Source organism: Nelumbo nucifera, chromosome 6 (assembly GCF_055504915.1).
Source record: "Nelumbo nucifera cultivar China Antique chromosome 6, China Antique-T2T, whole genome shotgun sequence".
Taxonomy (NCBI): Eukaryota; Viridiplantae; Streptophyta; class Magnoliopsida; order Proteales; family Nelumbonaceae; genus Nelumbo; species Nelumbo nucifera.
In genome coordinates, this window is record NC_142654.1 from 28,991,279 (window position 1) to 29,019,271 (window position 27,993).

General features: G+C 39.4%; 1 protein-coding gene across 17 annotated transcripts in view; it reads right to left on the reverse strand.

The window, feature by feature from the left end:
• The window catches only part of LOC104598503 (transcription regulator), a 55,864-nt gene extending 28,129 nt beyond the window's left edge, over nucleotides 1-27,735 (reverse strand). For 6 of the 17 annotated variants that reach the window (XM_088889532.1, XM_019197990.2, XM_010260601.3 and 3 more), the window contains exons 1-11: nucleotides 27,464-27,732; nucleotides 22,659-22,959; nucleotides 22,292-22,520; nucleotides 21,830-22,169; nucleotides 21,588-21,701; nucleotides 21,382-21,510; nucleotides 21,114-21,305; nucleotides 20,833-21,027; nucleotides 14,399-14,536; nucleotides 14,025-14,147; nucleotides 13,697-13,950 (exon numbers count right to left, since the gene is read on the reverse strand). In XM_088889532.1, the coding sequence (XP_088745658.1) occupies nucleotides 13,697-13,950; nucleotides 14,025-14,147; nucleotides 14,399-14,536; nucleotides 20,833-21,027; nucleotides 21,114-21,305; nucleotides 21,382-21,510; nucleotides 21,588-21,701; nucleotides 21,830-22,169; nucleotides 22,292-22,520; nucleotides 22,659-22,959; nucleotides 27,464-27,562 (2,114 nt within the window). In that variant the 5' untranslated portion in view covers nucleotides 27,563-27,732. Of the gene's footprint in view, nucleotides 1-13,696; nucleotides 13,951-14,024; nucleotides 14,148-14,398; nucleotides 14,537-20,832; nucleotides 21,028-21,113; nucleotides 21,306-21,381; nucleotides 21,511-21,587; nucleotides 21,702-21,829; nucleotides 22,170-22,291; nucleotides 22,521-22,658; nucleotides 22,960-27,463 lie in introns of all 17 variants that reach the window. The other 11 variants (XM_088889541.1, XM_088889539.1, XM_019197991.2 and 8 more) reach the window with 3 other exon arrangements.
• Nucleotides 27,736-27,993: the final 258 nt, after the last annotated feature.

Consider the following 27,993-nt stretch of genomic DNA (forward strand, 5'->3'; position numbering starts at 1 on the left):
CCACAAACCATTGCTGTCTTCCTTCAACCACCTAATTACCACCTCCAAGTCCCCTTCAATGATCAAGCACCGAATGTTTAATTCTCATGCTCTTTTGATTCCTTCCAAAGCTGCAAAAATCTCTGCCCTAAGAGAGTCACCCTCACCAATAGGGCCAAAGAACATAGCAAAAATAATCCCAGCCTCATTTCTGAAAACTCCCCCAATCCCAGATGGCCCAGGATTCCTTAAACTACAACCATCAAAATTCAGTTTCATGAATCCTGAAGGAAGGGGGGCCAAAGAAGGTCTAGAGGTCCTTTTGCACTGAGCCGAGGTAGCAACTTCTTTCCACTTTCTCAAAAGATCAGCCATGGAGAACTGTGAAAAAAGCTCCAAAGATTTCAGCCAATGACTGACCCTTAAGTGTATCAATTCAGTTAAATTCTCCATAGATCTTTCTCTGTCTGAAAAAAGTCTACAGTTCCTCTCTTCCCATACAGACCAGCACACAACTGCTCTAATGCTTTCTCCACATGATCTTCCCTCTTTTCTTAGGCCATCTAGAGAACGAGGGATAGAACAAGCTTTGCAAACTCACAGGGGATTCCAAATGCATCCAAACAAGGATGAAGCCCATTCCCAAATAGTCTTAGTAACCGAACAAGTAACCATAAGGTGGTAAGCCGTTTCCCCATTAGCTTTACAAAGAACACACCTATTGGGAAGTAAGCAAGAACTAGGTCTCTTTCTTTGAAGCAAGTCGGTTGTGTTTATTCTTTCCAGGAAAGTTTCCCAACAAAAACTACCAACCCGAGGAGGAATGGGTTTACTCCAAATCTCATTAACAGGGAAGGAAAGGCCAGAGAGAAAAGGAGGATGGACCAAGGTCTCAAAAAACGACGCACAGGAGAAGGAACCATTGGAGGATGGGGTCAAAATTCTAGAGTCATCCTTACTCGGGTCCAAGAAAACATTTTCAAGGGTGGCTAGTAGAGACGATAGGCAGCCCAAATCCGTATCCCTTATTGTTCTCCTCAACCCTAGATTCCATCCAAAACCGGAATTAGAATCAAAAGAAACTAAGAAAGAAGAAATGGGTTCATTCTTTAGGTCTGACAACGCATATAAGGAGGGAAATTGGTCCATCAGAGATGAGTCCTCAACCCAAGGTTTCTCCCAAAATTTTACGAGATTACCAGAGTTCAGATCATACCACATCCAAGGGGAGAAAACCAGAAGCAAATAAGGTTTGTCCTTGCCAAGATTCCTGGATCCCAGTCATTGTCTTCCAACCCATGTATACTAGCCATAATCTTCGTCCAGAGTTTGTCCCTTTCCATTGGAAACCTCCATAACCATTTCCCCAACAATGCCATGTTCCTTTTCCTGATATTCCCAATCCCAAGCCCTCCTAACTGCTTGCTTCTAGTTACCACCTCCCAACTCACCCTATGGTCTTTCTTCTCCTCTCCTGGTTCCCACAAGAAATCACTCATTAACTTTTCCACTCTACTTGAGACCTTTGCGGGAATCTTAAACACCGACAAAAATTAAACAGAAAGGTTAGCTAGGGTACACCTAATTAAAGTGATTCTCCCCCCTAGAGAAAGATAATTTCTCCTCCATGAGGCAAGCCTTTTCTCAAGTCTTTCTAGAACCGGGTTCCAGAAGCTGTCCTTCATGGGATTAACTCCTAAGGGGAGACCCAAATAAGTCAACGGCCAATCCGAAATTGCACACCCTAATAACCCCGCATACTCACTTACCTCTCTCTCCTCCAAATTCACTCCCACCAAACAGCTCTTATCAAAGTTCACTTTTAGATTGGACATCTACTCAAATAATTGTATGGCCAATTTCAGGTTCCCTATCCAAGTTATGTCCTCACCTTCACAGAAAAGAATTGTGTCATCTACAAACTGTAAGTGTGTTAGTGGTACTTGCTCCCTTCCTATTCTCCACCCTTTTACTAAGTTCCTCGCATCATCTCTATGAATCAGTCTGCCCAAAACATCTACAACCAAAGTGAATAGGAAGGGGGAGAGTGGGTCTCCTTGTCTTATTCCCCTTGAGGCAGGAAAGAAATCCCTTACAGCTCCATTCACCAAGATTGAATAGTGGCAGCTCTTAACACAACCCCAAATCCATTTACACCATCTGTTTCCAAACCCAAAACTCCTCGTCACCTCCACCAGGAAAGACCAATCAACTAGGTCATAGGCCTTGTCTAAATCTAGTTTGCATACCACACCCTTCTTCTTGGACTTCTTGAAACTTTCCAAACTCTCATTTGCAATCAAGATTTGATCAATGATCTGCCTCCCCTTCACGAACGCTCCTTGATTGGGTGCAATAATAGAAGGAAGAACTTTCTTTATTCTTTGAGACAGCACTTCCGCAATTATCTTATACAAACTATGCACCAAACTGATAGGTCTAAAATCCTTAGGGTGTGAAGCCTCTTTCTTCTTCGGGATCAAAGCAATAAAAGTGGAGTTTATGCCCCAATTGATTATTCCCCTCCTATGAAATTCCTCAAAGACCCGCATATATCCTGCTTCACAATATCCTAGCAATCTTGAAAAAAAGCCATTGTGAATCCATCTGGGCCTAGAGCTTTTGTCCTATCCATCATAAACACTGCCTCCTTAATCTCCTCTATATCAAAAACCTTCTCTAACCCCTCCCTATCCGCTACACTTAAGAGTAGGCCAATCCAGCCCTTCCAGCCAAACCCTCACATATATCGGCCTTCTAAAAATAGATTTGAAATGATTTACAAAGGCCTCTGCTATTTCTTCTTGGTGGGAAATTACTTCACCTTCGACTTCCAATTTTAAAATGAGGTTCTTCCTTCTTCTACTATTTTCCAAAGAATGGAAAAACCTCGTGTTTCTGTCTCCCTCCTTTAACCATTTGCACCTAGATTTTTGTCTCCAACTTATTTCCTCCTGGAGCAAAAGGTCTTCCTTCTGCCTCCTCACACTCCACCTCAACTCTCTGTCTTCCTCTCCAAAGGGACCCCTTACTTCCTTCAAATCCAAGTCCTCCAATTGTTTCCAACAAAGTCTGCTTTCTCTCCTCCAATCTTCCAAACTCCAGTCGATTCCACTCCTTTATCTTGGATTTTAGAAATTGAAGTTTCTTGTGGAATTCCATACCCTCCCACTCTACTGATAGATTACATTGCTCCCACCAGTCTCTAATTTTCTTAATGAATCCCGGATGAGTCAGCCACATGTTCTCAAACCTAAAGGGGGTAGGTCCATCTCCTCTTAATTCCTCCTTACACATCACTATGGGCCAGTGGTCTGAGGTAAGTCTAGAGAGTGCCCTAGAAGTTAGATTCCTCCAATGCTCTTCCCAATCTATTGAAAACAGGAATCTATCTAGCTTGGAGCAAAATGGCCTAGACTGAAGGTTGAACCAGGTGAAATTGTGATTTAGAAGAGGGATTTCTTTAAGCTCAAAGGTGTCCACAAACTGTTTGAAATTCCTCATGCTTGTAGTCACCCTCTGACTCGGATTATTAGTTTCCTCTTTGAACCTCACCACATTAAAATCCCCTCCCACGCACCAAGGTCCTTCCCAGCGGCACCTAATATCACTCAACTCTTCCCACAGTTTCTTTCTCTGTCTGTAGTCGTTGGGCCATATACATTTGTTAAGACCCAATCAAAACCATCTGCCACCTACCTGAATTTCACAAATACTGAGTGATCTCCTATTAATTCCTTGACCCCTACAACCACATCCTCTTTCCACAAAGTTACATTCCCACCTAAAGCTCCCCATGATGGAGCAGTCGCCCACCTTATCCCCCTTGATCTCCACACACCTCTTGCCCATCTATTGTCGAAATCAAATCTCTTAGATTCTTGAATTAACCACATTCGGGTCAAACTTATTAATCGCCTCGTTGATAGTCGCTCTATTCCTCGCGTTACCCATCCCCCTTACATTCCAGCTTAGGATCCGCATTTCAAATTTAGGCTTCAACCCTAACTCAACTGAGATTTATTTAATCCTTTTCCTTCTCTCCCCTCTCACCCCAAACTTCTTATCCCCCTCAATATCTCTCCTTAACCTCTCAACTTTACTCAATTTTCTTCTTTTAATCTTACTCTCCTCTTTTTTTTTTGTAGAAAGGCTTTTAGGTCATTTGGGTTCTTAAGTTTACACCCTAGCTTGCCAACAAATTCTGCTATTGAGTCCTCCTTACTAGCCTCCCCTCTTTCAATATCTTTGTGCTCTCCACTCATAGCCATCTCCTCAACTCTGCCCTCAACCTCCCCACTATAATCCGATTCTGTCCCAGTTGTAGCCTTCCTCCATAATTCATTTATTTCAATTGCTCCCATTATACTGTCAATGATTCCCCAAATTCTTTTATCCCTGCAAGTTCCCTCCACCCTCATCTCCCCTTCTATCACCCCTTGAAAACTTCTTGAGGTCTTCTGACTATGGGCTTCAGACTCTGAATTGGGGAGGGAATCTTGAACAAGGGACACGGCAACCTCATCAGTAGAAAAAAATGAATTTACAGAGTTGACAGATTTACCTGAAACTGACCAGGAGTTTAGAGGGGAATGCAAGGGAGGATAGGTGGAAGCCAAACCCAGTAAAGAGATATTGGAGTTTTCTGTCTCCTCATTTTGGAGAGAAACATTCCCCGTCATTTGGTTTACACACAGGCTGCTTCTCTTACCCGACTGTTTACCTCTCAGAGGTGTATCCCCGTTCAGTTTTGGGTTAACACGATCTGCCACCATCTCAGTTTCTTGCCTGGCCCCAAGACTTGGTGAAGGCTTATCCCCTTGTAGGCATTGGAATTGCCCCTCGTCGGTTTGACCTACATTGTTGACAAACACTGAATTTTCCTTCTAATCCGCCCTAAACTCCACTTGTGCGCACTCCCAATCTCCAAGAAAGAGATCCATCAAATTTAGAGTCTCCATGTTTTGATCTCCTTGGAGTTCATCGTCTTCCAAACTCCCTTTGCTTGAAATTTCTTCTGAACTCTCCTCCTCATCTTCACTTTTGGAACTACACCTTAACCAGCCCTTATCATCCTCCTCCCTTTCTTTTGTTTTGTCCCTCAGGTATCACGGATTTGGGCGATCTACTGTGAGAGAGTTGTTCGTTGACATCCCACCGAGAGACCCAGCTCAGAGACTTAGTTCCAGCTTCTGTTTGTCGCCCCTGAACCTGGTTCGTTTCAGACACACCTGATTTGGAAGATGATAGACGGTAAGTCTTGTCTACCATCTCCCTCTCCTTAACCCGACCCACGTGACACCTTAAACTGCCACTTGGATCACTTAAAGTCTTCAAAGGTCTAAAGGTTGGGCCGCCCCTACTTCCAGCCGGTTCAGATAGAGCCACTCGGTTGAGACCAATCGGGTCGGCTCCTCTCCTGGTCACGTCAGCAAAGGAAGGACCACCATTAATAAAAGTTTTTAATTCAAAAATATTTGAATTTATTGCCTTAAATAGAGCATTTCGAGACTGATTAACCTCCTGCGACTGTTCCTCTACCTTTTCACACAGCCGAACTTCCGCTTCTCCGTCCCTAGCTTGCCACGTGTCCTCCACCCCGCCACTTCACCATCATCCCCTACCTTCGTTTGTCTTCCCCAAAACGATGCTTCAGCTTCAGAAGCAAGCCAAATCTTGTACCAGGCGCCAACAGAGAGAATTTCCAACGAGCAAGGCACGTTCTCTGGCTTTATGCCTGTGACCTTGATCTCCACGGCTCGCAGGTTCCTCTGGTTTTGTTCCAGCAAAACACCACCTAAAGCTTTTGTGATTTTTCCCAGAATCGATTCATTCCAAAGGTTGAAGGGAAGCCCTAACAATTTAATGGAGAAACCGCCTTCTTCTGAATCGACTTCATTGCAAATTGTGACCCAGTTTTGAATTTGTATTAGCCCATCCTCAGTTCTTATCGTGTTGAAACTCAACTTCTCACCACCCACGTCAAGGATTGCTTTCTTCTCAAAAAACGGCAAAAGAACAGCATCACCATCAACACCCAATCTCTCTGCCACTGCGTTAAGGACTTTTGTCCAATCCCTTACAACCTTATCTGCCTTTAACACCATTTTGTGCTCCAGTTGCTTCCTTCTTCATCAAGAGTTATCTTCCGAAGAACAGTTGTAGAGTTTACTAAGACCTCTTGACAAAGCGGGGTCTGCTTCTTACTCAACGCTAGTAAACAGAGGAAGGTGGAGTTACAAACCATTGGGCTTCCATTAGGCTCTTCGCCCTTCCTCTCAACCTTCACTAGGAAAGCTTGAAGGTTCCTAGCAAAGGAGCTCCAACCTTGCTCCCTTGGCCCCTCTGGCACACAAATCATTTGCTTCTTGTTGATGCCAAAATACTCTGTTACTGTGAAGAACCAACCCCTCTCATTTTTCCCAAGTACTACATCGTATCTTCTACCACCGCAACTCAGTGAGTTTTTCCAACCTTCTTCCTTGATAGTATTGACTATTCCATCAACAAAACTTTTCAGCCAACTACAAGCTTCCTCGGGCAGAATAATCGTTGCCCTATTTCCTTCCCTGATCTTCAAGTACGACTTGCCCTTTGTCCGTCCCTGCTCGAATAGGAATTTCTTTGACTCTATAGCCAGCTCACTCGCCACTTCCCCGCCTGAGTGAAACTTCCCATCTTAGGTCTCCTTTATCCCTCACATTTTGTCACACATAAGACTGTCACTGTTGAGGTGCTTATCGTATACATCAAATTCCTCTGCAAATGCCTTGGTTTGAACAACATGATGACAAAGTTGTAATAGGTTCTCAACAGTACTACAGGTCAAACAAACACAAATATGGTTTTAGATTCATCTTACTCATGACCTTGTACTTATTTGATGAAGACTTCATAATTACAAGTGAAAGATGATCGTTGGTTGCTATGGAACCCAGAGAATTATCTAGGATTTAGGGTTTATACTGCAGACCCCCTGTTGCCTAGCCAGGCCTTGGTGCCTTAAAAGCTATCAGCGAGATCTTTACATCTAATTGTCATCACTGCTACAATAGCCAGATGCAATCATGCAAATGTCACCATTGCAAAGTGCTGGCATCAGCTGGCAGTACAGCCAATCAGAACCCTAAATGGAGTTGAACTGAATTTCTGATCAGGCAAATTCAAAGGAATTTTGGCACAAGTTATATGGATGATTGAATCAGTTATGTGATATTTTGAGACTTTTCTTCATGTAAGTTCTAAAAAAATTGCAGATCTGATACCTTGGTTTACTTTGTTTTAATCCATAAAAATCTGACTTGGACAGACTTTTGGAAGCTATCAAGTGGTTTCATTGTTTTTGAACGAGTATTTAGTGTGTAGTGTTGATTTTTCCACCACATATTTACCACCCAACATATTATTAACCTTATGACTGAGCAAGATCATAGAAGATGCTCAAACAACATAGAACTTATTTTCAATTACACAATAGCTGTGTGTTGGTCTTGATGGCCTACTGTTGAGTGCAATCAGAACCATTACCTGATGGTTCTGTGATTAGTCTCTTGAATTTAGCAACAGTTTTATAATAAACTCTACATCTGTCAAAATCAAAAAGTGTGTCTAGATATCACTCAGGAACTAATGACAGTTGCAACATCCATATCACAATGATTAACCATGATGGACATAATCTCTTGCAGTGGCCTAACCGTCTCACTTGGCTACACATTGTATGTGGAAGGCCATGGGAAAGTTAGGGACTTAGGGTATCACACACAAAAAGAAAGTGAAGTCATCGTCTGATAAGCGATAACCTACTTCAGACAGGCATTTTGTGTGCAAAGATGTCACCTTTTTTAGTCCAATTCTTATTTTTCTTCTTGGGCCTCTCTTTAGGGGGAGAGTACAAGTAAAGAGAGTCCCGTTTCCTATCCCTTACCAGTCCTTGTTCCCGAAGTTCTTGTTCTTGATACCAGTGTTTCTTTGTTTCCCAATTTCAGCATGCTAGGAACAAATGTTCAAGTGTACATTAGGTGCAAAAAGATGACTACAGATGTTGAACGCCAAACTCAAATTTGAATCTTAGGGCACAAGTAATTTAGGTAATCAGCCGTTCCTATTCACCTATTCATGCTAACTCTGAAATTACTCGTTTCTAATATTCTTCAAAAAAAACACCTATTACATAGAGTAAAAAGGTATTGTACGCAGTGCTCCACTTCCATTGTTTCTTTGGATTCTTTATCAACATCCAAGTTTACCTTTCTTCTATGAAGTTTGCTTAATGGAGGAATGCTATGGCTCAAGAGATGCAAGTTATTGGGGAAAGTATCAACCCTTGGAGCTCATCAATCTTCCAAATGACAAGTAACACATAAGGTGTAAATGGGAGGTGTATATGGAGTTGCCTCCTAGAACAACTATCCAAAGAGATGCAAGTTATTGGGGAAAGTATCAACCCTTGGAGCTCATCAATCTTCCACATGACAACACATAAGGTGTAAATGGGAGGTGTATATGGAGTTGCCTCCTAGAATAACTATCCAAAGAAGTCAGGGTAAGGTGAGTGGGTTAAAAAAGCCCCATCTATGGGCAGAAACAATCAGCTAGAGCTTGGTTTCACAGGCTGGAATGCCCTTCAAACAGCCCTCTGCAAATCATACACTATTTATCTAAGAGATGAAATAAACTTGGCTTTTATCTTGAGTCTATATAGAAAATATGGTGATTACAGGGAAAAAACCATGTTTGAGATCACTCAATTGAAACAATATCTTTCCACTAAGTCTGACATCAAGGGTTTGAGGGACAAACATTTTCAAAGTATATTCTTGATCTCTTGGTGGATACAGGGAGGTTGGGGGATACGCCTAACAATGCTCCCATTGAACCAAATCACAAGATCTAAGTTGGCAAGGGTGACCCACTACTAGACAAGTGGATATACCAAAGGCTTCATGATCCCTGTTCAACTCGACTTGAACTCTCTTATGCAACCAGTATAGCAAGCCAATATATACATCAACCTAGACTTCCTCATATTGCAACAGTCAGCCATATACTAAACAACTTAAGGGATACTCCATGAAGGGATTTTTTTTTTTGATAAATAAAATCATCTTCCATTATTTCAAAGATTGGTTACATGAAAATCCCCTTAGAGGCGCGAGGTGCTGCCTCTCCAAACAGCAAATACATAAACTACAACAGAGATTACATGAATGTTGATGTTAAACAAGAGTTACAATTGCGCCAGGAACAACGTTCCCTATTTGTCCCTTGTTTTGCCAAGACATCGGCAAATGCATTAGCTGATCTCCCAACCCACTGTACTGTTATAGGCATCTTTCTTGTCAGCCATTTGAATTTCTTTAACTCATTTTTGTAGCCCCAAGTGACATCCTCTGGGCTCCGGATTATTTAATAATCCTCCACTGTCTTAGAATCCCTTCAATCAAAAGCTGTTCCACACCCACTTCTTTTGCAAGAAGTATTCCTTGCATTACAGCTAACAGCTCTGCCCGGATAGAGTTCCCAACACCTACAGGGCTAGAGTAGAGTAAGACAACCTCTCCAGCCTCATTCCTCAGTACACCTCCCATCTCAGAGGGACCCAGACTACCCTGGCTACTCCCATCAAAATTCAGCTTAGAAGAACCAAGAGGAGGGGGGACCCAGCTAGTCAATACCCTTACCTTTGAGGAGGAACAGCTTGCTACCAACATCCAATCCTTCCAACAATCAGTAAAAGAGAAATAGTTAAACAATTCTAAAGTCTTTAACCAATGTATTGACCTGTACATAATGCAGTCCTTCAAGGCTTGACTGCTCCTCCCTTTTTCTTGGAAGATTCCGGCATTCCTTTCTTCCCATACTGTCCATAACAATGATGCTCACGTGCACCTCCACATTTTCCTTCCTCTCCAAGAGAAAAAAGAAGGGTTAAAGATTGCGCTTACTTCTGCTAGCACATCCCAACTACACACCCAAACAAAGATAGAAGCCAAATCCAGAGCTCTGCAGTTACACTGCAAGATAAAAATAGATGATTACAATCCTCACCACGAGATCTGCAAAGAATGCACCAATTTGGTGAAATACAAAGGATGGGTCTTCTCTTTTGTAAGTTATCCATCGTGTTTACTTTACCATGACACACTTCCCAACACAAAACCATAACCTTGGGGGGGACCGACCTACATCAAACTTCTTTGGAATGGAAACTTTGTTGAGAGGATGTTTCGCAAAGGAAATGGAAAAAGGAGCCACAAGAAAAAGACCCATTGGGGTGAATGGCCAAATCCTTTTATCAAGGAGACAAAGAAGAGTAGACAAACACTCAATTTCCTCATCCCTTAACCCTCTATGGAAACCAAAGTCCCAAGACAACGCTGACAAATTTAAAATTGACGGAAGGAATTTTGAGATCACCTCTTTTTTATACGAAGAAACAAAGTACAAGGATGGAAAAAGGTCTTTAAAAGGGAGATCTCCAGCCCAAATGTCCTCCCAAAACCGAATAGAATTACCAAAACAAACATCATACCTAACACAAGTGAGGAATTGCAGAAGAATTTTGTGAATTGCTTTCCATGGTGTAGCTAGGTTAGCCCTCGATGCGCCAGCATTCCAACCACTCTTTGAACGTCCATGAATATTCTTCACCACTTCATGCCAGAGTCTATCTCGCTCCAAAGGCCACCTCCACAGCCACTTCCCTAACAAAGTTGAGTTCTTTTTAACACATTCCTGAGCCCTAATCCTCCTTCCTCTTTGCTTCTACCCACAACCCCCCAACTAATTAAGTGATCTTTTTTAACTTCTCCCGTTCCCAAAGAAAATCTCTCATCAATTTTTCCAGTTTCTTCACACTTCCCTAGACAGTATCCTAAAGACAGAGGTAATAAGTAGGTAGATGCATGAGGGTAGCTTTTATCAAAGTGATTATCCCACCCAAAGATCCCTGGTGCATGGACAGACCTTTGGCTGAGGTGTTTCCCCTTTTGTTCCAATGTAAAGTTAATCAAGAACTACCAATGGCAGAGTCTTATGTGATCTCTAACAATTCAGTGATCTGGAACCCTCAGTTCAGAAAAGAATTATTTGATTGGGAAATAGAAGTTGTGATGCAGCTTCTGCAGATTTTACAAGAGCAAACGATAGACATTGCAGATGAAGATGAATGGAGCTGGTCATGGAGTAAGGATGGTTGTTTCTCAGTTAAACCCCTTACTGTGAAGCTTAATAGTACGGGGGTTATTGAGTTCCCCTACCAGCAAGTATGGAAGTCTTGTGCTCCCTCGAAGTCTTTTTTCCTTGTTTCGACTATGGTGCTGAAAAAATGTCTCTAAAGGCTCAACCTGGACAGAAGGGACATTCAGTTCCCTTCTCTGATGTGTGGGTTGTGTGGCTTGTTAACTGAGTCCACAAACCATTTGTGCTTACATTGTCCTATCTCTTCGAAAGTCAGGTACCATTTCATAGGTGCGGCCGGTCTTAATTGGGTCATGCCAAATTCAGTGAAAGACCTGCTGCTTTGTTGGAATCTCCAAGGTTTGAAGAAAAAAGGAAGTTTATTTTGGAGAACTATACCTGCGGCAGTGATGTGGGTAGTTTGGTCTGAAAGGAATAGAAGAATCTTCAGCAACAAAGCCAAGAGCACGAAGGAGATAGTGCAGCAGGCGGTCAGCAAGCTGATTTCCTGGGTGTCTGTTACACCTGATTTTAAAGAGCTGAATGTTCCTGAATTAGTTAGGTCTATTTCCATTTGGGATCTGTAACATGTCCTGAAATCTGAGCAGCTGCTTGTGGCTTGCTCTTCTATTGTACTGAGTTCTTTCTGATTCAATAAATCTATACCTTTCAAAAAAAAAATCTTCCACATAGCTAATCTCTTTTCGATCTTCTCCAAGACTGGGGTCCAAAACCTACTCTCCCTAAGGTTTGCCCCTAACGGAAGCCCTAAGTAGGCCAAAGTGCAGGAAGAAATGGAACACTCAAGACAATCTGCAACCGCCTCAACCCCTTCAAAGTCTAGATCGACTCTGGCTATGCAGCTCTTTCCTAGATTGATTTTCAAATTGGAAACTCCTTCAAAAGCTCTAATCAATTCCTTCAGGTTTTCCACCTTCCCACCGAAGCCTCCATCACAGAAGGTTATCAAGTCATCTGCAAACTGAATGTGAGTTACTGGAATTCGATCTGTGCCTGCTCTCCATCCCCTTATCACATCTTCCCTATCAGCCCTAGTGATAAGTCGACTGGACATACACAACCAAACACCCAACTACACCATCTTTCCCCAAACACTTCCTCAAAACCTCTACTAGGAACTGCCAATCTACCAAGTCATAGGCTTTCTCAAGATCAAGTTTACAAACAAAGCCTCTCTGCTTGGACCTCTTCATCTCTTCCACACATTCATTGGCAATCAGAATCTGATCAATTATCTAATGTCCTTGGATGAAAGCCCCTTGAGCCTGACTAATAATGGAGGGAAGGATTTCTTTAATCCTCAAAGACAGGACCTTGGCCAGGATTTTATAGATACTAGTCACCAAACTAATTGGCCTAAATTCTTTAGGATGGATAGCATCAGCTTTCTTTGGAATAAGGGCCAAGAGGGTAGCATAAATGCTTTGGCTGACTATATGCTTAGAGTGGAGGCTTACAATTATGCAGACTAGGCTTGCTCATGGTGCATTAGAACTAGCTGAACTATAGGACATCTATGAGAATCCAATATGAGACTATATTGTAATAACCAAATAGCAATTCAACAGGAACAGACTAAACATATTGAGGTTGATAGGCAATTAATACAAAAATGTGGTGAAGTTTGTCATTTGTTTGTCAAGTCTAAAGCTCAGTCAGCTCATTACCTAACAAAATGAGTTTCATAAGTCCAATTTAAAATAAAATTTGTGCAAGCTGGGCATTTTTAACATATATGCTCAGTTCAAGGGTGAATGTTGAGTACATGCTTAATATTGTAAGGGTAGTTTAATCATTATATTGATCAACGATTAATATGTAATGTACTAGAAATTTATGTTTTAGGGGCCATTTGATAATAGTTGAATTGAATGACAGAGCATGTCTGTAGTGTATAAGTTACCAAGGAGGTTGTGACTTGTGAGATCCTAAATGGATGCAACTAATTTCTGTTGCTATTGAAATTATATCCTGGAAAATTTTAATATTAATTATTTTATGCACTAAAAAGCAAAACAATAAATAATTCAATTCAGCTGTTATCAAACCCCTTAGTATAAATGAAATAGGATCATGCATAACAGTTCGGCAGCCCTTCTTCTACCTAATTCAATCCTAACATCCTGAATCAAGAAAAGTAATTTAAAGAAGGTAGCAATATGGATGAAATATAAATGGAAACTAGTGCCTGCCCCTGAAGGGTAAGAGAAATAGGCATAGAAATAATGAAAGTCACATTTACATCATCCAAAGAAATTCAAGATGCAATATCCATGAAGATATGTTCCAAAAGCATCCAACAAATGATTTAGATTTGGAGCATTATAACATTTTCCCTGAATCAAAAGCATCATATAATGAAGCTATTTAACCTTGTATACCTAAAAAACAAATAAGATCTGGAAATGCAGCAAGAATAGGTACTTCATTAGAACAATAAAAAGAAAGGAGTACTGGAAAACATGATACAAAGATTATATTAGAAATGATCTCTACAACCAGCATTATAACCCACCTTTTGTCAGAAGATTCCTTGAAACGAGCAAGCATTTGAACCATCGCATCTATGGACAGCTGACCAGAAAACATCTGATGGAAGTAGGAGTTTGCTTCAGCCTCAATATCATCTGCATATCCATCAGAAGTAGATGAATCGGTGGTTCCACCATTCTGCAATCTAGGATTAGTATGCACAGATGCTGCATGCAACTTTTTCATTTCCTCAGAAAGCTGACGAGATGTAATCTGCCCAGAATGGGCTTGAAGGACCTGGAAAATACAAGTCAATGACAACAAGGAAAGACAAATGTTGCATATTGAAAAGTAAATCATAGAAATAATACCTTGAATATTGTTGAACTTGTCTCTGAGTAAGCATTCACCATAGCACCAGTATGCCGGAATGGAGTAGCAGGGACATCCTGTGCTGCATCGAACATTATCTCCTTCAAGAACTTGAGGCATTCCTGACAGGCAGTAGTATGAATACATTCAGTTTTTTTTTCTTTTTCACGAAACATACATCAATCATAGCAAGGTAGCTCCCACTACTGAGACTGCAAATTAGGTTGCCCATCTTGAAGAATTTCAACATCAGGCTACAGATTGGGTCCATTGAAAATTTAACAAATTCCCAAACCAACCTGTCCAGAGTTGCACCCCCTACCCACTGATGGCACTGAAATCCATGAGATGGAATAAAAGTTATGAGTGTTACCTCAAAAAAGACATCTTTGTATGTACTTAGATTATCATTTAACCACTTCTCGAGATTTATATGTTCTTTCCGAGAAGCAAGGGCAGCCAGTTTAATACTGAAATAAAATGGGGCTGCATCCAACACTGATGAAAGAATCTGAAACATGAAAAAAAACTACAAGAGTAAGTATGAAAACCAAAGAAACAACTGGAATAGAAGAATAAAATATTTGCTTTATCGATAGCAACTAAGAATTTTATTAATTATGATACCAATTTCAATTTAGATAGTGTTTAGTTCCATTTCAGTTTATCAGAAAATAGGTGCCACCTCAGTGCCAAATAGGTGTTTCCCCAATGGCCGCATGAAATTTTGTTTGGTTAAGCATTTATTGGAGAAAACATTTTTCTCAGGTTATGTAAGAGTCCACCATTGGAGGAAATGTCAAAATAACATTTCCCCCAACACCAAGGCGTTATTTTACTGTTTGGCACATGTGACACCTGGTGGGGCCTAGCTGTCATTTGTTCCAATTTTCAAGAGATAAAACATTTTGTCATGATTTTCAAGAGAAAACTCAAGAGAAAATCCATGCAAAATGTTTATCAGATTAACCCCACCGATATGAAACAGCCCCTTAATGTACAAGATGTACATACTACATACAAAATAACAGAGCAACAAGGGAGCCAAAAACCATAATAAATTTCAGTACACCTGCTCCCTAGAGAGCTCAATAAATATTGATTTTAACCCAAAGGGTACTCGCTCCATGTCAATGTTTCTCTAGGGGTGGACACGAACCAAGCTTTTCACAAGCTAATCAAGCTCGGCTCGTGAGAAGCTCAATTCAGCTCAAGTCTAAACCAAGCTTTGAGCCAACCTCGAGCCCAATGAAGCCAACTCGTGAAGCTTGTGAGCCTTATCAAGTTTATATATATATATATATATTGATAAATGAGAGTAGTTTTATTAATTCAAAAAATAGCAGTACATTCAGCCTAGGAAGAGGCACAAGGTGTTACCTCCCCCTAGGACTGAGTCATAAACACTAAACAAACACAATCCTGAAACACAGTTACAAAGTGACCCAAAACAGATCTCCCCTTGACACCCCTTGCTTGGCCAAAGAATCAGCCATTGTGTTTGCTGATCTGCTGACCCACTGAAACCTGACTGACATATTCCTTGTCAGCCATTTAACTTTCTTTAACAGATCCTTGTAGCCCCAACAAGCTGTCTCTGGACTTGTCAACCAGCCCACTACAACCTTGGAATCCCCTTCTACTATCAATTTATTCACTCCAAGTTGACTGGCAATCTGTATACCTTGTACCGCTGCTAGTATCTCTGCCCTTACAGAATCACCAACACCCGCTGGTCCTGAAAATAAAGACAACATGTTGCTATCTTTGTCTCTCAGAATCCCTCCTATTCCAGATGGCCCTGGGTTACCTTGGCAGCTACCATCAAAATTCAGTTTTACCACTCCATTCGGTGGGGATTCCCATTCAGCTTGTGATTTGTTCTTTGTGGAGACTGTAGAAGCCACTGCTGCCCAGTTTCACCTTAAATCGTCGAAGGAGTAAAATCTACCAACAAGTGTGAAGATTTTAGCCACGAGACTGTCCTTGTCATTATGCATTCCTTAATTTCAGCAAGACTCCTTTCCTTTTCTTGAAATATTCTAGCATTTCTCTCCTCCCATAAAGTCCACAAGGTAGCAGCTTTGATACATTTCCACATTAGCTTCCCTCTTTTTGTCAATCTCCCAAAGGCAGCCGGAATGAACAGCAGCTTTACTTCGGAGGGCAAGTTCCACCTGCACCCAAATAGTGAAACAACCCAATTCCAAATATTGACAGCAAAAGAGCACGATATCAGTAAATGGTTACAGTCCTCACCCTTCACTTTACACAAGAAGCACCAATTTGAGGGCAAACACAAGTAAGGTTTCTTCTTTTGCAAGCTTTCCACCGTATTGATCTTACCCAAGTAGGCTACCCAACAAAACATTGCTATCTTAGGAGGAATTGGCCTTGACCAGACCTCTTTAACAGGGAACACTTGAGAGGAGGGATTGGAGCAGAGGGCTTTAAAGAAAGAAGCACAAGTGAAGGAGCCAACTAGGGTTAGAGACCAAACCCTTTTATCCGGGTTAGGGGGGGTCCAGGTACACTGAGTCTAGAAGTAACAAGAGAGCTGAAACGCAAAGAAGTTCTTCATCCCTTAACCCTCTTCGAAACCCAAAATTCCAGTTTAAGTCCAAAGGGCGAACCGGGGAGGAAATAAAGAGGAAGATGGAATAGAGAAAAGGAAAGCGGTCTTTTTTATCTTGTGTTTGCCCAATGGGGTTGAGTGCTCACCTTATGGAATATTATATATAACATTTTTTATCTTAATATACATTTTAATTTTTATATGTATACTTTTACTTTTTATATTAAGCTTGCCTCACTGTTGAGCTACAGTCAAGCTGAATTCAAAGTTATGAGCTTTTGAGTCCAGCCAAATCTCCAGCTTAAATAGAACTCAAGCTCAAATTCAAGCCCTGTTTTTCTACCAAGCCGAGCTCAAATAGCCAAATATTCAGCTCAAATCCACCTTTTATCCACTCTCTTACAAACAAGTGAATCTACCTAAGAGTTGGAAGACCTAAGGATCCAAGATATATCTGCTTCAATTCTCTCGCAGAGATGCAAGATGCTTAACTTCCCTTAAACGCATTAGAGCCCATGGTCCCTCAAATTCTTCCTTTAACTATTTTACTATTGTTTGGGAGTCTCGTTCTACTAATAACCTTCAGTGACTCGCTGCAATTGATAGTCGCAATCCTTTTGAAACAGTAAGCAGCTCTGCTATACCAGAACTCACAACCCTAATAGTTCCAGAAAAGGTGAGGACTCTCTCTCCACCATGATTTCTAAACACTCCACCAATATCCGGCTCCTCCAGGTTGCCAAGGCTACAGGCATCAATATTCATTTTGATTATGTCCAACAATGGAGGGAAACACATCACATCAGTTCGGTTGCATAATAATGATGAGAAAGCCACAACTGATGATCTTCAACAGATATCAGATATCCTCGATGGAGAAACATTTTTTTGATGAATAATAATAAGCATTTTATTAAAAAATTTCTAAGATGGATTTACAACTGATACAGCATGTTGTTTTCCCAAGAGGCACGAGATGCTGCCTCTAAAAACAAGATAAATTACAGTGTAGCCCAGAATAATGGAACCCCATTCACCCCTTGCTTAGCTAGTAGGTCTGCCTGCCCATTTGCTGATCTTCTCTCCCACTGAACTCCTGACTGTTAAATTAGAAGTTAGCCATTTAAATCTTCTAATCACGCCCCCTGAAAGAAGAAGCTACTGTCTCTGGTTTTTCAACCACCCAATTACCACTTTAGAGTCTCCATCTATGAGCAAATTTCTTAAGTTCATCTCTTTAGTGATTTGACCAGAGAATAAAGCCACTATCTGGCCCTCTGCATTCTTGAATACTCCTCCAATCCTAGAGGACCCAGGATTACCGAAGTTGCTGCCATCAAAGTTTAGTTTTGTGAAACTTTCTTCTGGGGGCTTCCAAGCTAGAACATGTTGTCCTTAACTGAAGAAGAAGCTTTAGCAACTAGTTCCCAGTTTCTCCACGTCATTAAAGGAGAATAGTGAAAATAGATCCAAAGCTATAGCCCAGTTAATAGCCCTAAACAGCAGACATTCCCACACAGAATCCCCCTCCCTTTCTTTATCATTAAACACTTTGCTATTTCTTTCCTCCCAAACTGTCAAAACTAAAGCAGCCTTAACACACCTCCATAAGACACTCGCTCTATTCTTGGGCCACCTGAAAGTTGTAGGGTCAAAAAGCCCCCCAATTTGCAAAGCATCCTCCACCTGCACCCAAAAAGACCAAAGATCTTTTCCCAAAGTTTCACAACAAAAGGGAAGGATATTAAAAGATGGCACTAGATCTCTCCATTTGCTTTGCAAAGAAAACACCAACTTTGGGGGGATACAAAGGTTGGGTCTGTTCTTTTGTAGGTTATCCAAGGTGTTTAATTTCCCTAGGGAAACTTCCCAACAAAGGGCTCTGAACATAGGGGGAATGGTTTTAGACCAGATTTCCTTACAAAAGAAAGGCTGAGGGATAGGGACAGAACACAACTGAGAAAAAAGAGGCACAAGAAAAACACCCCCAAGAGTTGGGAGTCCATATTCCAGCATCAGGTTTAGAGAAGTCCAAACAAAGGTTGTCAAGGGTTTTGAGTAAAAAAGCAGTTTGATCAAGCTCAGAGTTTCTCAGGTCTCTTTTGAACCCCAGATTCCAACAAGAACCCGAGGATTGGGAGAAAGAAATGAACCGCTCTAGTTCGCTCGCTCAACGAAGCTCCAAGGACCCCCTATTTGGTAATGTTGTTCCTTCATTCATCCTAATAAAATATCTTCTTAAAAATCAATTAAAATTATAAAATCATTATTTTTTGTGTGAGAACTAAGAATTTAAGACCCTAACATGGACTTGTTTGGGCTTACCTCAAGAGGCGTGGCACAAAGGCGGTTCGTAGAATCAAGAATGTAATATGTTTTACATCACGTTAGCTACTTGAAGTAATGCAATTGAGGAAAAAAGAGATTGTGGGTTTTACACGCTTGAAAATGTTTTATATGTTTGATTTTATTTTTAAATTCTCACTTGAATATGCTTTGCATGTAATGTTTATTTATTTTAATTTTAGATAACAGGTTTTTAAAACATTTATTTTAAAATTTACGTTTATATTTTTTTATTAATATTATGTTTAATATTTTGAATTTGTTGGCATTTTTTGAATTTTCTGACCTTTTTATTTTTAGCATTTTTTATTTTTGCACCTTGCTTCAAAAAGGTGTGTGCCTCGCAAGGCACAAATTGACCCCTACGCTTTTTTTTGCGCCTTGTGCATTTAAAACACTGTTCCAACAATGAAGAGACATCCTAAAGCTCCAATTCTCCAAAAACCATAGTTCCAGGAAAGGCAACTGCTTGAAACCATAACAAGAAATGTAATTAGTGATTCTTTAGTTTGGACAAGGAATATAGTCTAGGAAAGATATCATTCAAAACAGAGCTCCCCAACTATGGGCCTTCCCAAAATCTAACACTGCTTCCCTTCCTAGCATCATCAAATCTAATACATCCAAGGAATTGATCAAGGGCTGTAAGAATAGATTCCCACGGAGAAATCAAATGTAAAACTAAGGGCTAGTTTTTATCACCTACACGGCCACTATGTTCCATATTATTGTGATCTTTCTTTGCACCCTGAGGTTCCCAAAGAAAGTTCCTCATAACTCTCTCCAACATTTTATTGATTTTCATTAGAACTTTGAAAAACAAAAAAAAAAAAAGACTAGCAAGTTGGAAGAGGTAGAGAGTGATTTTCGCCACCCACCCACACCCATTCCCTGAGACCCTGACAAAACATATTGCTTTTACCAAGATGCCTTTTTTCTATGTCTTTCCATCACAAGGCACCACAATGACAAAGATCTCAAATTACCTCCAAGAGGGAGGCCTAGGTATCTCTCCACCAAGAAGTGAAAGGTAGAAACATAAAATGAAAGAATTTAAAACTAGTACAATGAGTTCTACATTCAAGTGACACTGACAGTGAAAAAATGCAGGAAAAAAAAATCAGCACATTTGGGCAATAATAAGTAACAATAAAGTCGCAACAGTAACATTGAAATATTTAAACATCCAAATCGTCTCTTCCTCACTACAGAACTAGAGTTACTAACCAACAGTAGTAATCAAAAGATTCAAAATTAATTGTAGAAGCATAACAAACAAGCAACAAGCAAGTTCTTCAACACCCTCATCTTAACCAGGCATGAAAAGTAGGCAATCAAATTCAGGAAGCAAAAAGTGAAAAAACAAAGTGCACAACCAAAAAAAAGAGAAAAAAAATCTTCTTCTAATTACTTCTAATTATTAAGAGAGGCATGGTTTCGAAATGGCCATACACTAGCTTTGAAAGACTGCAACGATACATCATGGCCATACATGACTACAAATAGTGCTACAAAAAAAATGGTTGAAATAATGAAAGTAAACTGAAAGGAGGTGGAAGATCACTTGAAACAATGGTCAAGTAAACCATGGTAAGTTAAAACAAACCAAAAACCAATTAACAGAAAAACTGTAACTTCCACTAGCTACCTACTTCAGGTATGGTATTTGTACCAAGTTAACTCAAAGTTGTTTACCTTCTTTTTTTGGATCAATGAAACTTGTATTGTATTAAATTAAAATATGTGAAAAAAAAAAACATTTAATTTAATGACCATAACATCAGCCCAACAACCAACACTATGTTACAAAGATGCCCAAAACAATTGCTGCCTATCTACCCCTTGTTTAGCAAGGGAGTCAGCTAGGCATTTGTGAAGCTGTTTACCTTCTGTTCCTGGCAAATGCCCAAAATTCTTGACATGTTGTCTTGATCAGCACTGTGAATATCTACAAATCCTCGCAGCACAAGATTAGGATTGATATGCCATATTTGGAGAACAATACCACTTCTAATAGCATTTCCAACAATCATGGGTAGAACAGTTGAAGATACTTCATACTGTAGGAGATTAAATGTGGTCTGCTTTGACAAAATAAATTTCCATCAATCAAATTGTCTACAGAAGGTGGAACCACAAGATGTTGCATATATGAAGGAAAATATACATTGATATGGGCCATGCCAAGAAGCAAGACTTCGGGACAGTGTTTAAGAGGATACTCGAGCATTGATCGGATAGAAACAACATGCCCCCTCTCAGCTAGTTGACAAAGCACCTCCAAGAGGTCTAGACATGACCATGCTTGGTTTGCATTTCCATATGAAAGCTTTTGACCCTGTATAGCATCAACATATGTCTACAAGAACAGGAAACTCCAATCAACCAGACCTTAAGAATATATTAGAACCAAAAGAATAGGCAAAGCACCATACCATCTGTCTTGTAGAATGTGCGAAGGAAAATATTTCAGGTGGTGATGAAACAGCATATTTTAGGAATGACAGCTGACCCTCAGCATTCTTCCAGACAGACCCACAAATGGCATGGAGCGGGAATGGATCCTGAACAGTTTTCCACTCATTTTAGTAAATTTAAAGAAATTATTTGGCTTTTCATGTAACATGCTCCATAACCATACCTGGCACGCATTTGCATAAACAGACATGAAAAAACGAAAAGCATCCTCGTTAGGAAAATAGAACCCCTCATGATCCAGGTTTTCCATGACACTAATCCAATTAGTTCCCGGGGCCTGCACTTAAGAAAATCATGGTTAAAAACAACTAGTAGCAATTGCCCAGACATTCACAACATAGCATGTTTACAGTTGCCACAACCAATAGAAAGAAGGACAACCAATGGTACATTCAGAATACTCACAAGTTGCTTAATTGAGTCTACAAGAACATCAATATTCCAGGAGCTCAACCACGATGTATCAGATGATGAACTGCTACCAAGAGCAGAGCAGAATGTTGAGTACATGTTTTGGTTGTCCTCAAGACCAATATGGGTGCGTGCAATTGTCCCAATAATCCTAGCAAGAGTGACTTCATTCAAAGGTAAAAAAAGAGACAACATTTCCTTGCAATGTGAAGAATTAACCGTGCATCCATAACCGAGTTCTTTCATAACATCTGCCATGCTTATCTCCTTTTCTATCTCCGCCAGAACAGCATCAAAATCATTTTCTTTGCATTCATAGAATAGATCCAAATGACTGCAACAAGCATAACATCAGTGAAACCACAAAAATGATTTCATCAGGATAGAATAAGACATTATAAGCAACTAAAAAAACACTGCTCCCTAAGATAGCCAAAGCAAGAAAAAGACAAAAACCTCAAAGAACTAGCATCATGTGAATCATCTGAAAACAACGGAGCTAATATAAAAGAAGTCTTCTCTTTCAGTTGCAACAAAGATAACATCTGCATAAAGGAATCCACATGTGTTGCAAGGCCCTCAGTCCGGTTAAGAAACATTACAATATCTTGAATCTGCTCTTGAGAATCAATGGAAGCAGGATGGGAACACAGTTCCTCAATCTGGAACATGCAGAAGTTTTGCCCTGAGAAGCAACCAACAGTTGATTTAACACAGTGAGATTCAACGCAATTGACAAATAGGGAGGAGAGCTACAGCAAAGGAGCCTTGTAATCTGGAGGCGTTTCTGAAACCTATATCTAAATCAAGCATGTGAACTTACCACTTGTTCTTATATCAAGATTTTCTGAATCTGACAAAGCAAGACCTATCGCAATTTTCTCAGAAACTGAGAAGTTTAATGCACCAAAGAAATCTCGAAGAAATCCTTCACTAACCACTGTACTTCTCAGTGCTTCAGATAACACAGTACTGAAATTTGGTTTATCCAACAAATATCTGAAGATTGCAGCAATAATATCTGGTTTCCATTGAACATTTTGCATGTCCCCCCCATGAAAATTCACATGATCCAAACAGCTCTGGAGAAGCAAAATACTCCCCTCACTCCCATAGTCAACAAACTGAAAGCATCAAAAAGGTAATATTAGCAAGTAATGCACAAAGCATGCCCAATAGAAGAAATTGAATAAGAATCAAATAGAACAAATATGAAACTATCAAATAACATCAATATGGATAATAAGTGGAACTTGAATAATTAACTAACAATTCTTTTGTTTTGGTGGACGAAGTGATGAACATGTCACCAACATTATATTCAAATAGTTCAATAAAAGTTAAACAGCATACATATTATAAATTAGTAGCTTAACACCATTCAACAGCTTGGAGATGTAGAATGACAATAACATTAATAATAATAATAACAATACAACAATAAAAAGAAGAATTTATCATAACTTTGGGTTTCTTGATAAATTAAAGCCTGCTAAGATGTGCCAAAGATATATTATTATTACTCAATTAAATGATTATTCAGTGTCCCATGCAACAAATTTCAGCAGTTGATGCCATTATTAAGACTAGTAAGAACATTTTATAACTTCATTATACGATGCAAGGTATGCTAAGAGGTTCAGCCAGCTGGTACTTCTACAATGTAGTGTGCAAGGTTTACAATACCAAACAACAACAAGACATTTCAGCTTAGTTCTTAAACAATTAAACGTTGTTTTGGGTTGGTTTTTAGTCCAAATTGGAGTCTATAAAGGAAAAACCGAGTTCTTAGGTTTAGTCTATAAATAGAATCATTTTTATTACAATTCAGGAGGATAAAATTTGATGAAATAAAGTTTGGTTTAGTGAAGGAACAACCGAGTTCTTATGTTTAGTCAATAAATAGAATCATTTTGATTACAATTTAGGAGGATAAATTTGATGAAACAATGTTTGGTTTAGTGATCTGGTTGTTTCCAAGAATTGTTTCTTTCTCCCCCTCTTTCAGACCTAAGTGATCTACTTTTGCTGTTTACCCTAAAAGCAATTGTTATCTTTCTTGCTAATCTCTTACACATTCTTTGGTGGACGGCAAGCTTTTCACTTGCTTCTTGATCTCTTAATCCCTCAGAGCCCTTCCTCACCTAACAAAGCCCACTATAGCAAATCACCAAATGTGAAATTTGTAGGACCCCCACCCTGCCCTACATTAGTTTGGAAAGACACAACACATCAGAAAATAAACCAGAAATTGGTGTCCAATTTCTAACTTTATAATGCTCCTAGGGATCTATGACTTGTACCTTGGATTATCATTATTTGAATATCCTTTATCTTTTTCTCAAAAAAAAAAAAAACAGAAAAAACAAACTTGGGTGATTCTCACACACATTTTCATATGACAAAAATGGCTAAAAAGATGAAGCAGGTTCACAAAGTTGAAGAGGAGATTTTCTCAAAAAAAAGTAGAAGAGAAGATTACATAAATAAATACATATAAAGATCTTACCATTTGGTTTAGAAATTCGTCATACTTATTATTAGTAATTTTGAGTGTCTTAAGTCCATTTCCTTTCTTGTTCCTTGATTTTTCAAGGTTCAAAATCCATCCATTTGGCATGATCTGAATGCCAGATTCTAAGAGCCAACAAATTGTATTAAGTATAGGAAGAAAGGGAGTGTACATGTTTATCAGAGAGAGAGAACGGAGAGATGAAGTGGACAAGGGAGGATATATGATGATGATTATTACTGGAAAGGTTCTTCTATTGCTTATCCAAAATGTCAGGAATCTGACATGATCTGGGAGATTTATAAAACCTTTTATTAGCAGGATCTTGAAAGGTTTTACTTTCATAAGTCTCTTGAAAGCAGTTCAAAGAAGTTTCGTACTGTTGAAAAGTGCTAAGTTATTTGTTTGAGGTTTCTCAATTTTCTCATAAGGATTCGAGAGAAATGTTAACTGGAACAAGGCAAGTATTTTGTTTTTCATCTTTCTATACATATTTCTATATTAGGAGATCAATCTTTCTATTAGAAAAGTTTCTCCAACATCTAGGAAATAGGGAACAAGTAGTTTTTTGGGTTATAGAAAGAAAATAACAAAGTAGTAAAACCTTGAAGAACACCTTTATTTTGGTAGTAAAAAAAGATAATTCCAATATCTAAGAAACGGAAGGCATGGGCTTCCCTTCCAGTGGTGTTCACGGAAAGAACTTTCAGGATATTTCTTTCGATTCCATCTTCAGGGTACTGTTGCCGGTTCATCTTGAAGAACACCTTTATTTTGGTAGTAAAAAAAGATAATTCCAATATCTAAGAAACGGAAGGCATGGGCTTCCCTTCCAGTGGTGTTCACGGAAAGAACTTTCAGGATATTTCTTTTGATTCCATCTTCAGGGTACTGTTGCCGGTTCATCAACTAGCAGAGAAGACAGAAGACAGGATTGAATCAGTGGTCTCCATGATTATCATCTAGATAAATTTTGAGATCTGCTCTCAGAATCAGGTCAGTGTAGAGGAAAGGCTTCACGGATCATAGGTGCAATTATACGGGTTTATTCTGGGATTATTGCATGAGGAACACCAAGCCAAACTTCTCCAAGGTCCAAAGATGCTGTTTCTCTGAGTTTAGCTTTAAGAAAGCAGGTATCAAGGATTCTCAAATGATGGTTTGGTGATGAATAATTTGGTTCAGCCTGGTTTTTGAGACATCAAATAAAAGAGGTAAGAGTGTTTGCTTTAAATTTTAATATATCTTTGAGATGGATCCTGAGATCACCAAACTCAATGGTAGATAGTCTGGCTAGAGCAGGATTGAAAGGGATGCCTTGTATCTGAGAGTTGTCATCCTGGGTTTCTCTTAAATTTGTCTCTACAGTCAATGTAGTTTGTTCTCCTTTCCCCTTTCTGTCTAGGAATGCTGTTCAAAGAGATGCCTTCTATTATAAAATTGATATCCCAGGCTTGTCTTCATATTGTCTCCCAGGGTATTTCTTTCCTTTTTTCCTCCTTTTCTAGATGTTTCTGGTCAGCATGGTTTTCCATTTCCCCCTTGGAGTGCCTTTGTGTTTTCCTCCTATTTCTTTTCTTAATAAAGTTTTGAAGTAACTGATCCGAAAGGAAATCAACCAAGTAGGTTTCTAAAAATCCAATTTTTTTCATATTTTTTGCTTATTTACCTTTCCTAACCAGAAAATAGGTCCTTGAATGTTTTTCAATACTAGCACATATCTTTAATTCATGTTGTTTCAATTTGCCTATACAAACAACAAATGTATTGGAAGTATTTTCAATACTAGTATCTTATTGGCATTCTTTTTCCTTTCCTTCTTTCTTTTTCTTTTATGGAACCTCCATGTACAAATTTTATCTTACAGTGCATTTTAATCTCTACCTGATTGACTCCCATCTGTGTGTGACATATAGACAACCAAGTCAAACACGAGAAATTGATAAGCTAATCACTAAGATTTTCCATTTTTATGTCTAATATCTTCAGTTTTTCTACTAAAATCTGATATGCATCTAAATGAAATGGCCAGTTACAATATAAAAAAATATGTAAAAATAGTAACAAAGGTTCATTTAAGTCTCCACAATCACATATTTTTGTATAGTCGGCAGAATACAATCATATTCATGAGCAATAAAAGACTTACAGTCCAAGCAAATAAATAGCAAGTTATAAAACAGCTTACAGCTGGCACTACAAGCATAATTGTCTGTTTACCATTTTTCAAATCACTCTCAGGCCCACCCAGGAATTCCCATAGAAGATTCTGCCTCGTTATAATCATCATAGTCAAAACACTTTAACACCAGGAATGCATTTGATATTTAACTTCAGCTCAAATACTTCTTAAGTTCTACAAAAACTGATTCAGCATTCTAGCTTCAATTCTTCCTTTTTTGCCCCCCCCCCAACAATTGCGTAAATCCATTTTACCTTGGCCAAATTCAGTTTGCTAATTCAACTCAACGTCATCTCAAATACAGTGTTTTGAAGCTGACATATCGTTAATGATTAGGGTGAAGTCATCACTTATCATCATTTGTCAATTTCTTTCTTTTCTTTCCTCTTTTCTGCATGAGTACGTGTGAGTGGGGTTTTGTTGAGCATGTTAGTTATGTGCAACTGTTCTAGACTATGAGTTCATTAGTTAGCAGATGAAACAGCTCTCGAATCCCTTTTTCAGTATCACCATCGAAAGAGCTTTACTTGCAGAGTGGGACTCGGGGTGAATATTCAGAAGGTTGAAAATGATAATACTAACTGATTTCATACAATTCCCCCACACGGAAGGGGAAAAATAGAATTCAACCAATAAAACGTTATTCCACGCAAAGAAAACACCAGAAAGCTGGTTGAATCATTTGCAACAAGAACATAACAATCGATCCACCATAGAAACTGAGATCCAAAAAAATGTAAAACTCGAGTCACAAAGTTACATTTCTCCACTAAAACAAAAGTTCGCCTTCCTGATCAAGACAGCTAAACCGCAACTAAAGATTCAGAAAACAAATATGAAAAGGAAAGTATACGTCTGCTGAACAGATTAAAGAACTGAAGGACGAAATAGAATGACTTTTGGCAATAGATGATGTCGTGAAGCCGAAGCATACCTGGCATAGCTCGCGAAATACAGAATCGAAGTTAGAATCATTCAAGCTCTGAAGCAAGAACCGAATCTGGTTCGAAATGGTTGGAGAGAAAGGAAGCATGGTGTGTTGGATTGAGCGATCACTAGGATTCTTGCACGAAGGTTGATAATAGAAGATTAATCTGGGGTTTCTTCAGAGAAATTCAAGGGATTTGTGAAATTAGGAGATTACGGAGAGAGTGAGAAACGTCGAGACACGGAAGAGGGGTCTTTCGACCCTGTGCCACATTATATATAGGCCTATTATGATAATATCTTCCTAATAAGTAAACGAAGAGTTGTCCTCCGTAGATTAAACCCGTCTGATTAAAATTTCCTGTACCATTAAGGATTCCAATCCAACGTTTATAACTTCAATAAATAATTTTGGTTGATTGGCTGTTGTCTTGTGTTGACAGCATTTCAACTCTCAGCTGGCAGGCGGAGATGTGCACGAAAATAAAACATGAACATTTATTATATTATAAAGTCCCTTCTTCAGCCTCTTCCTCT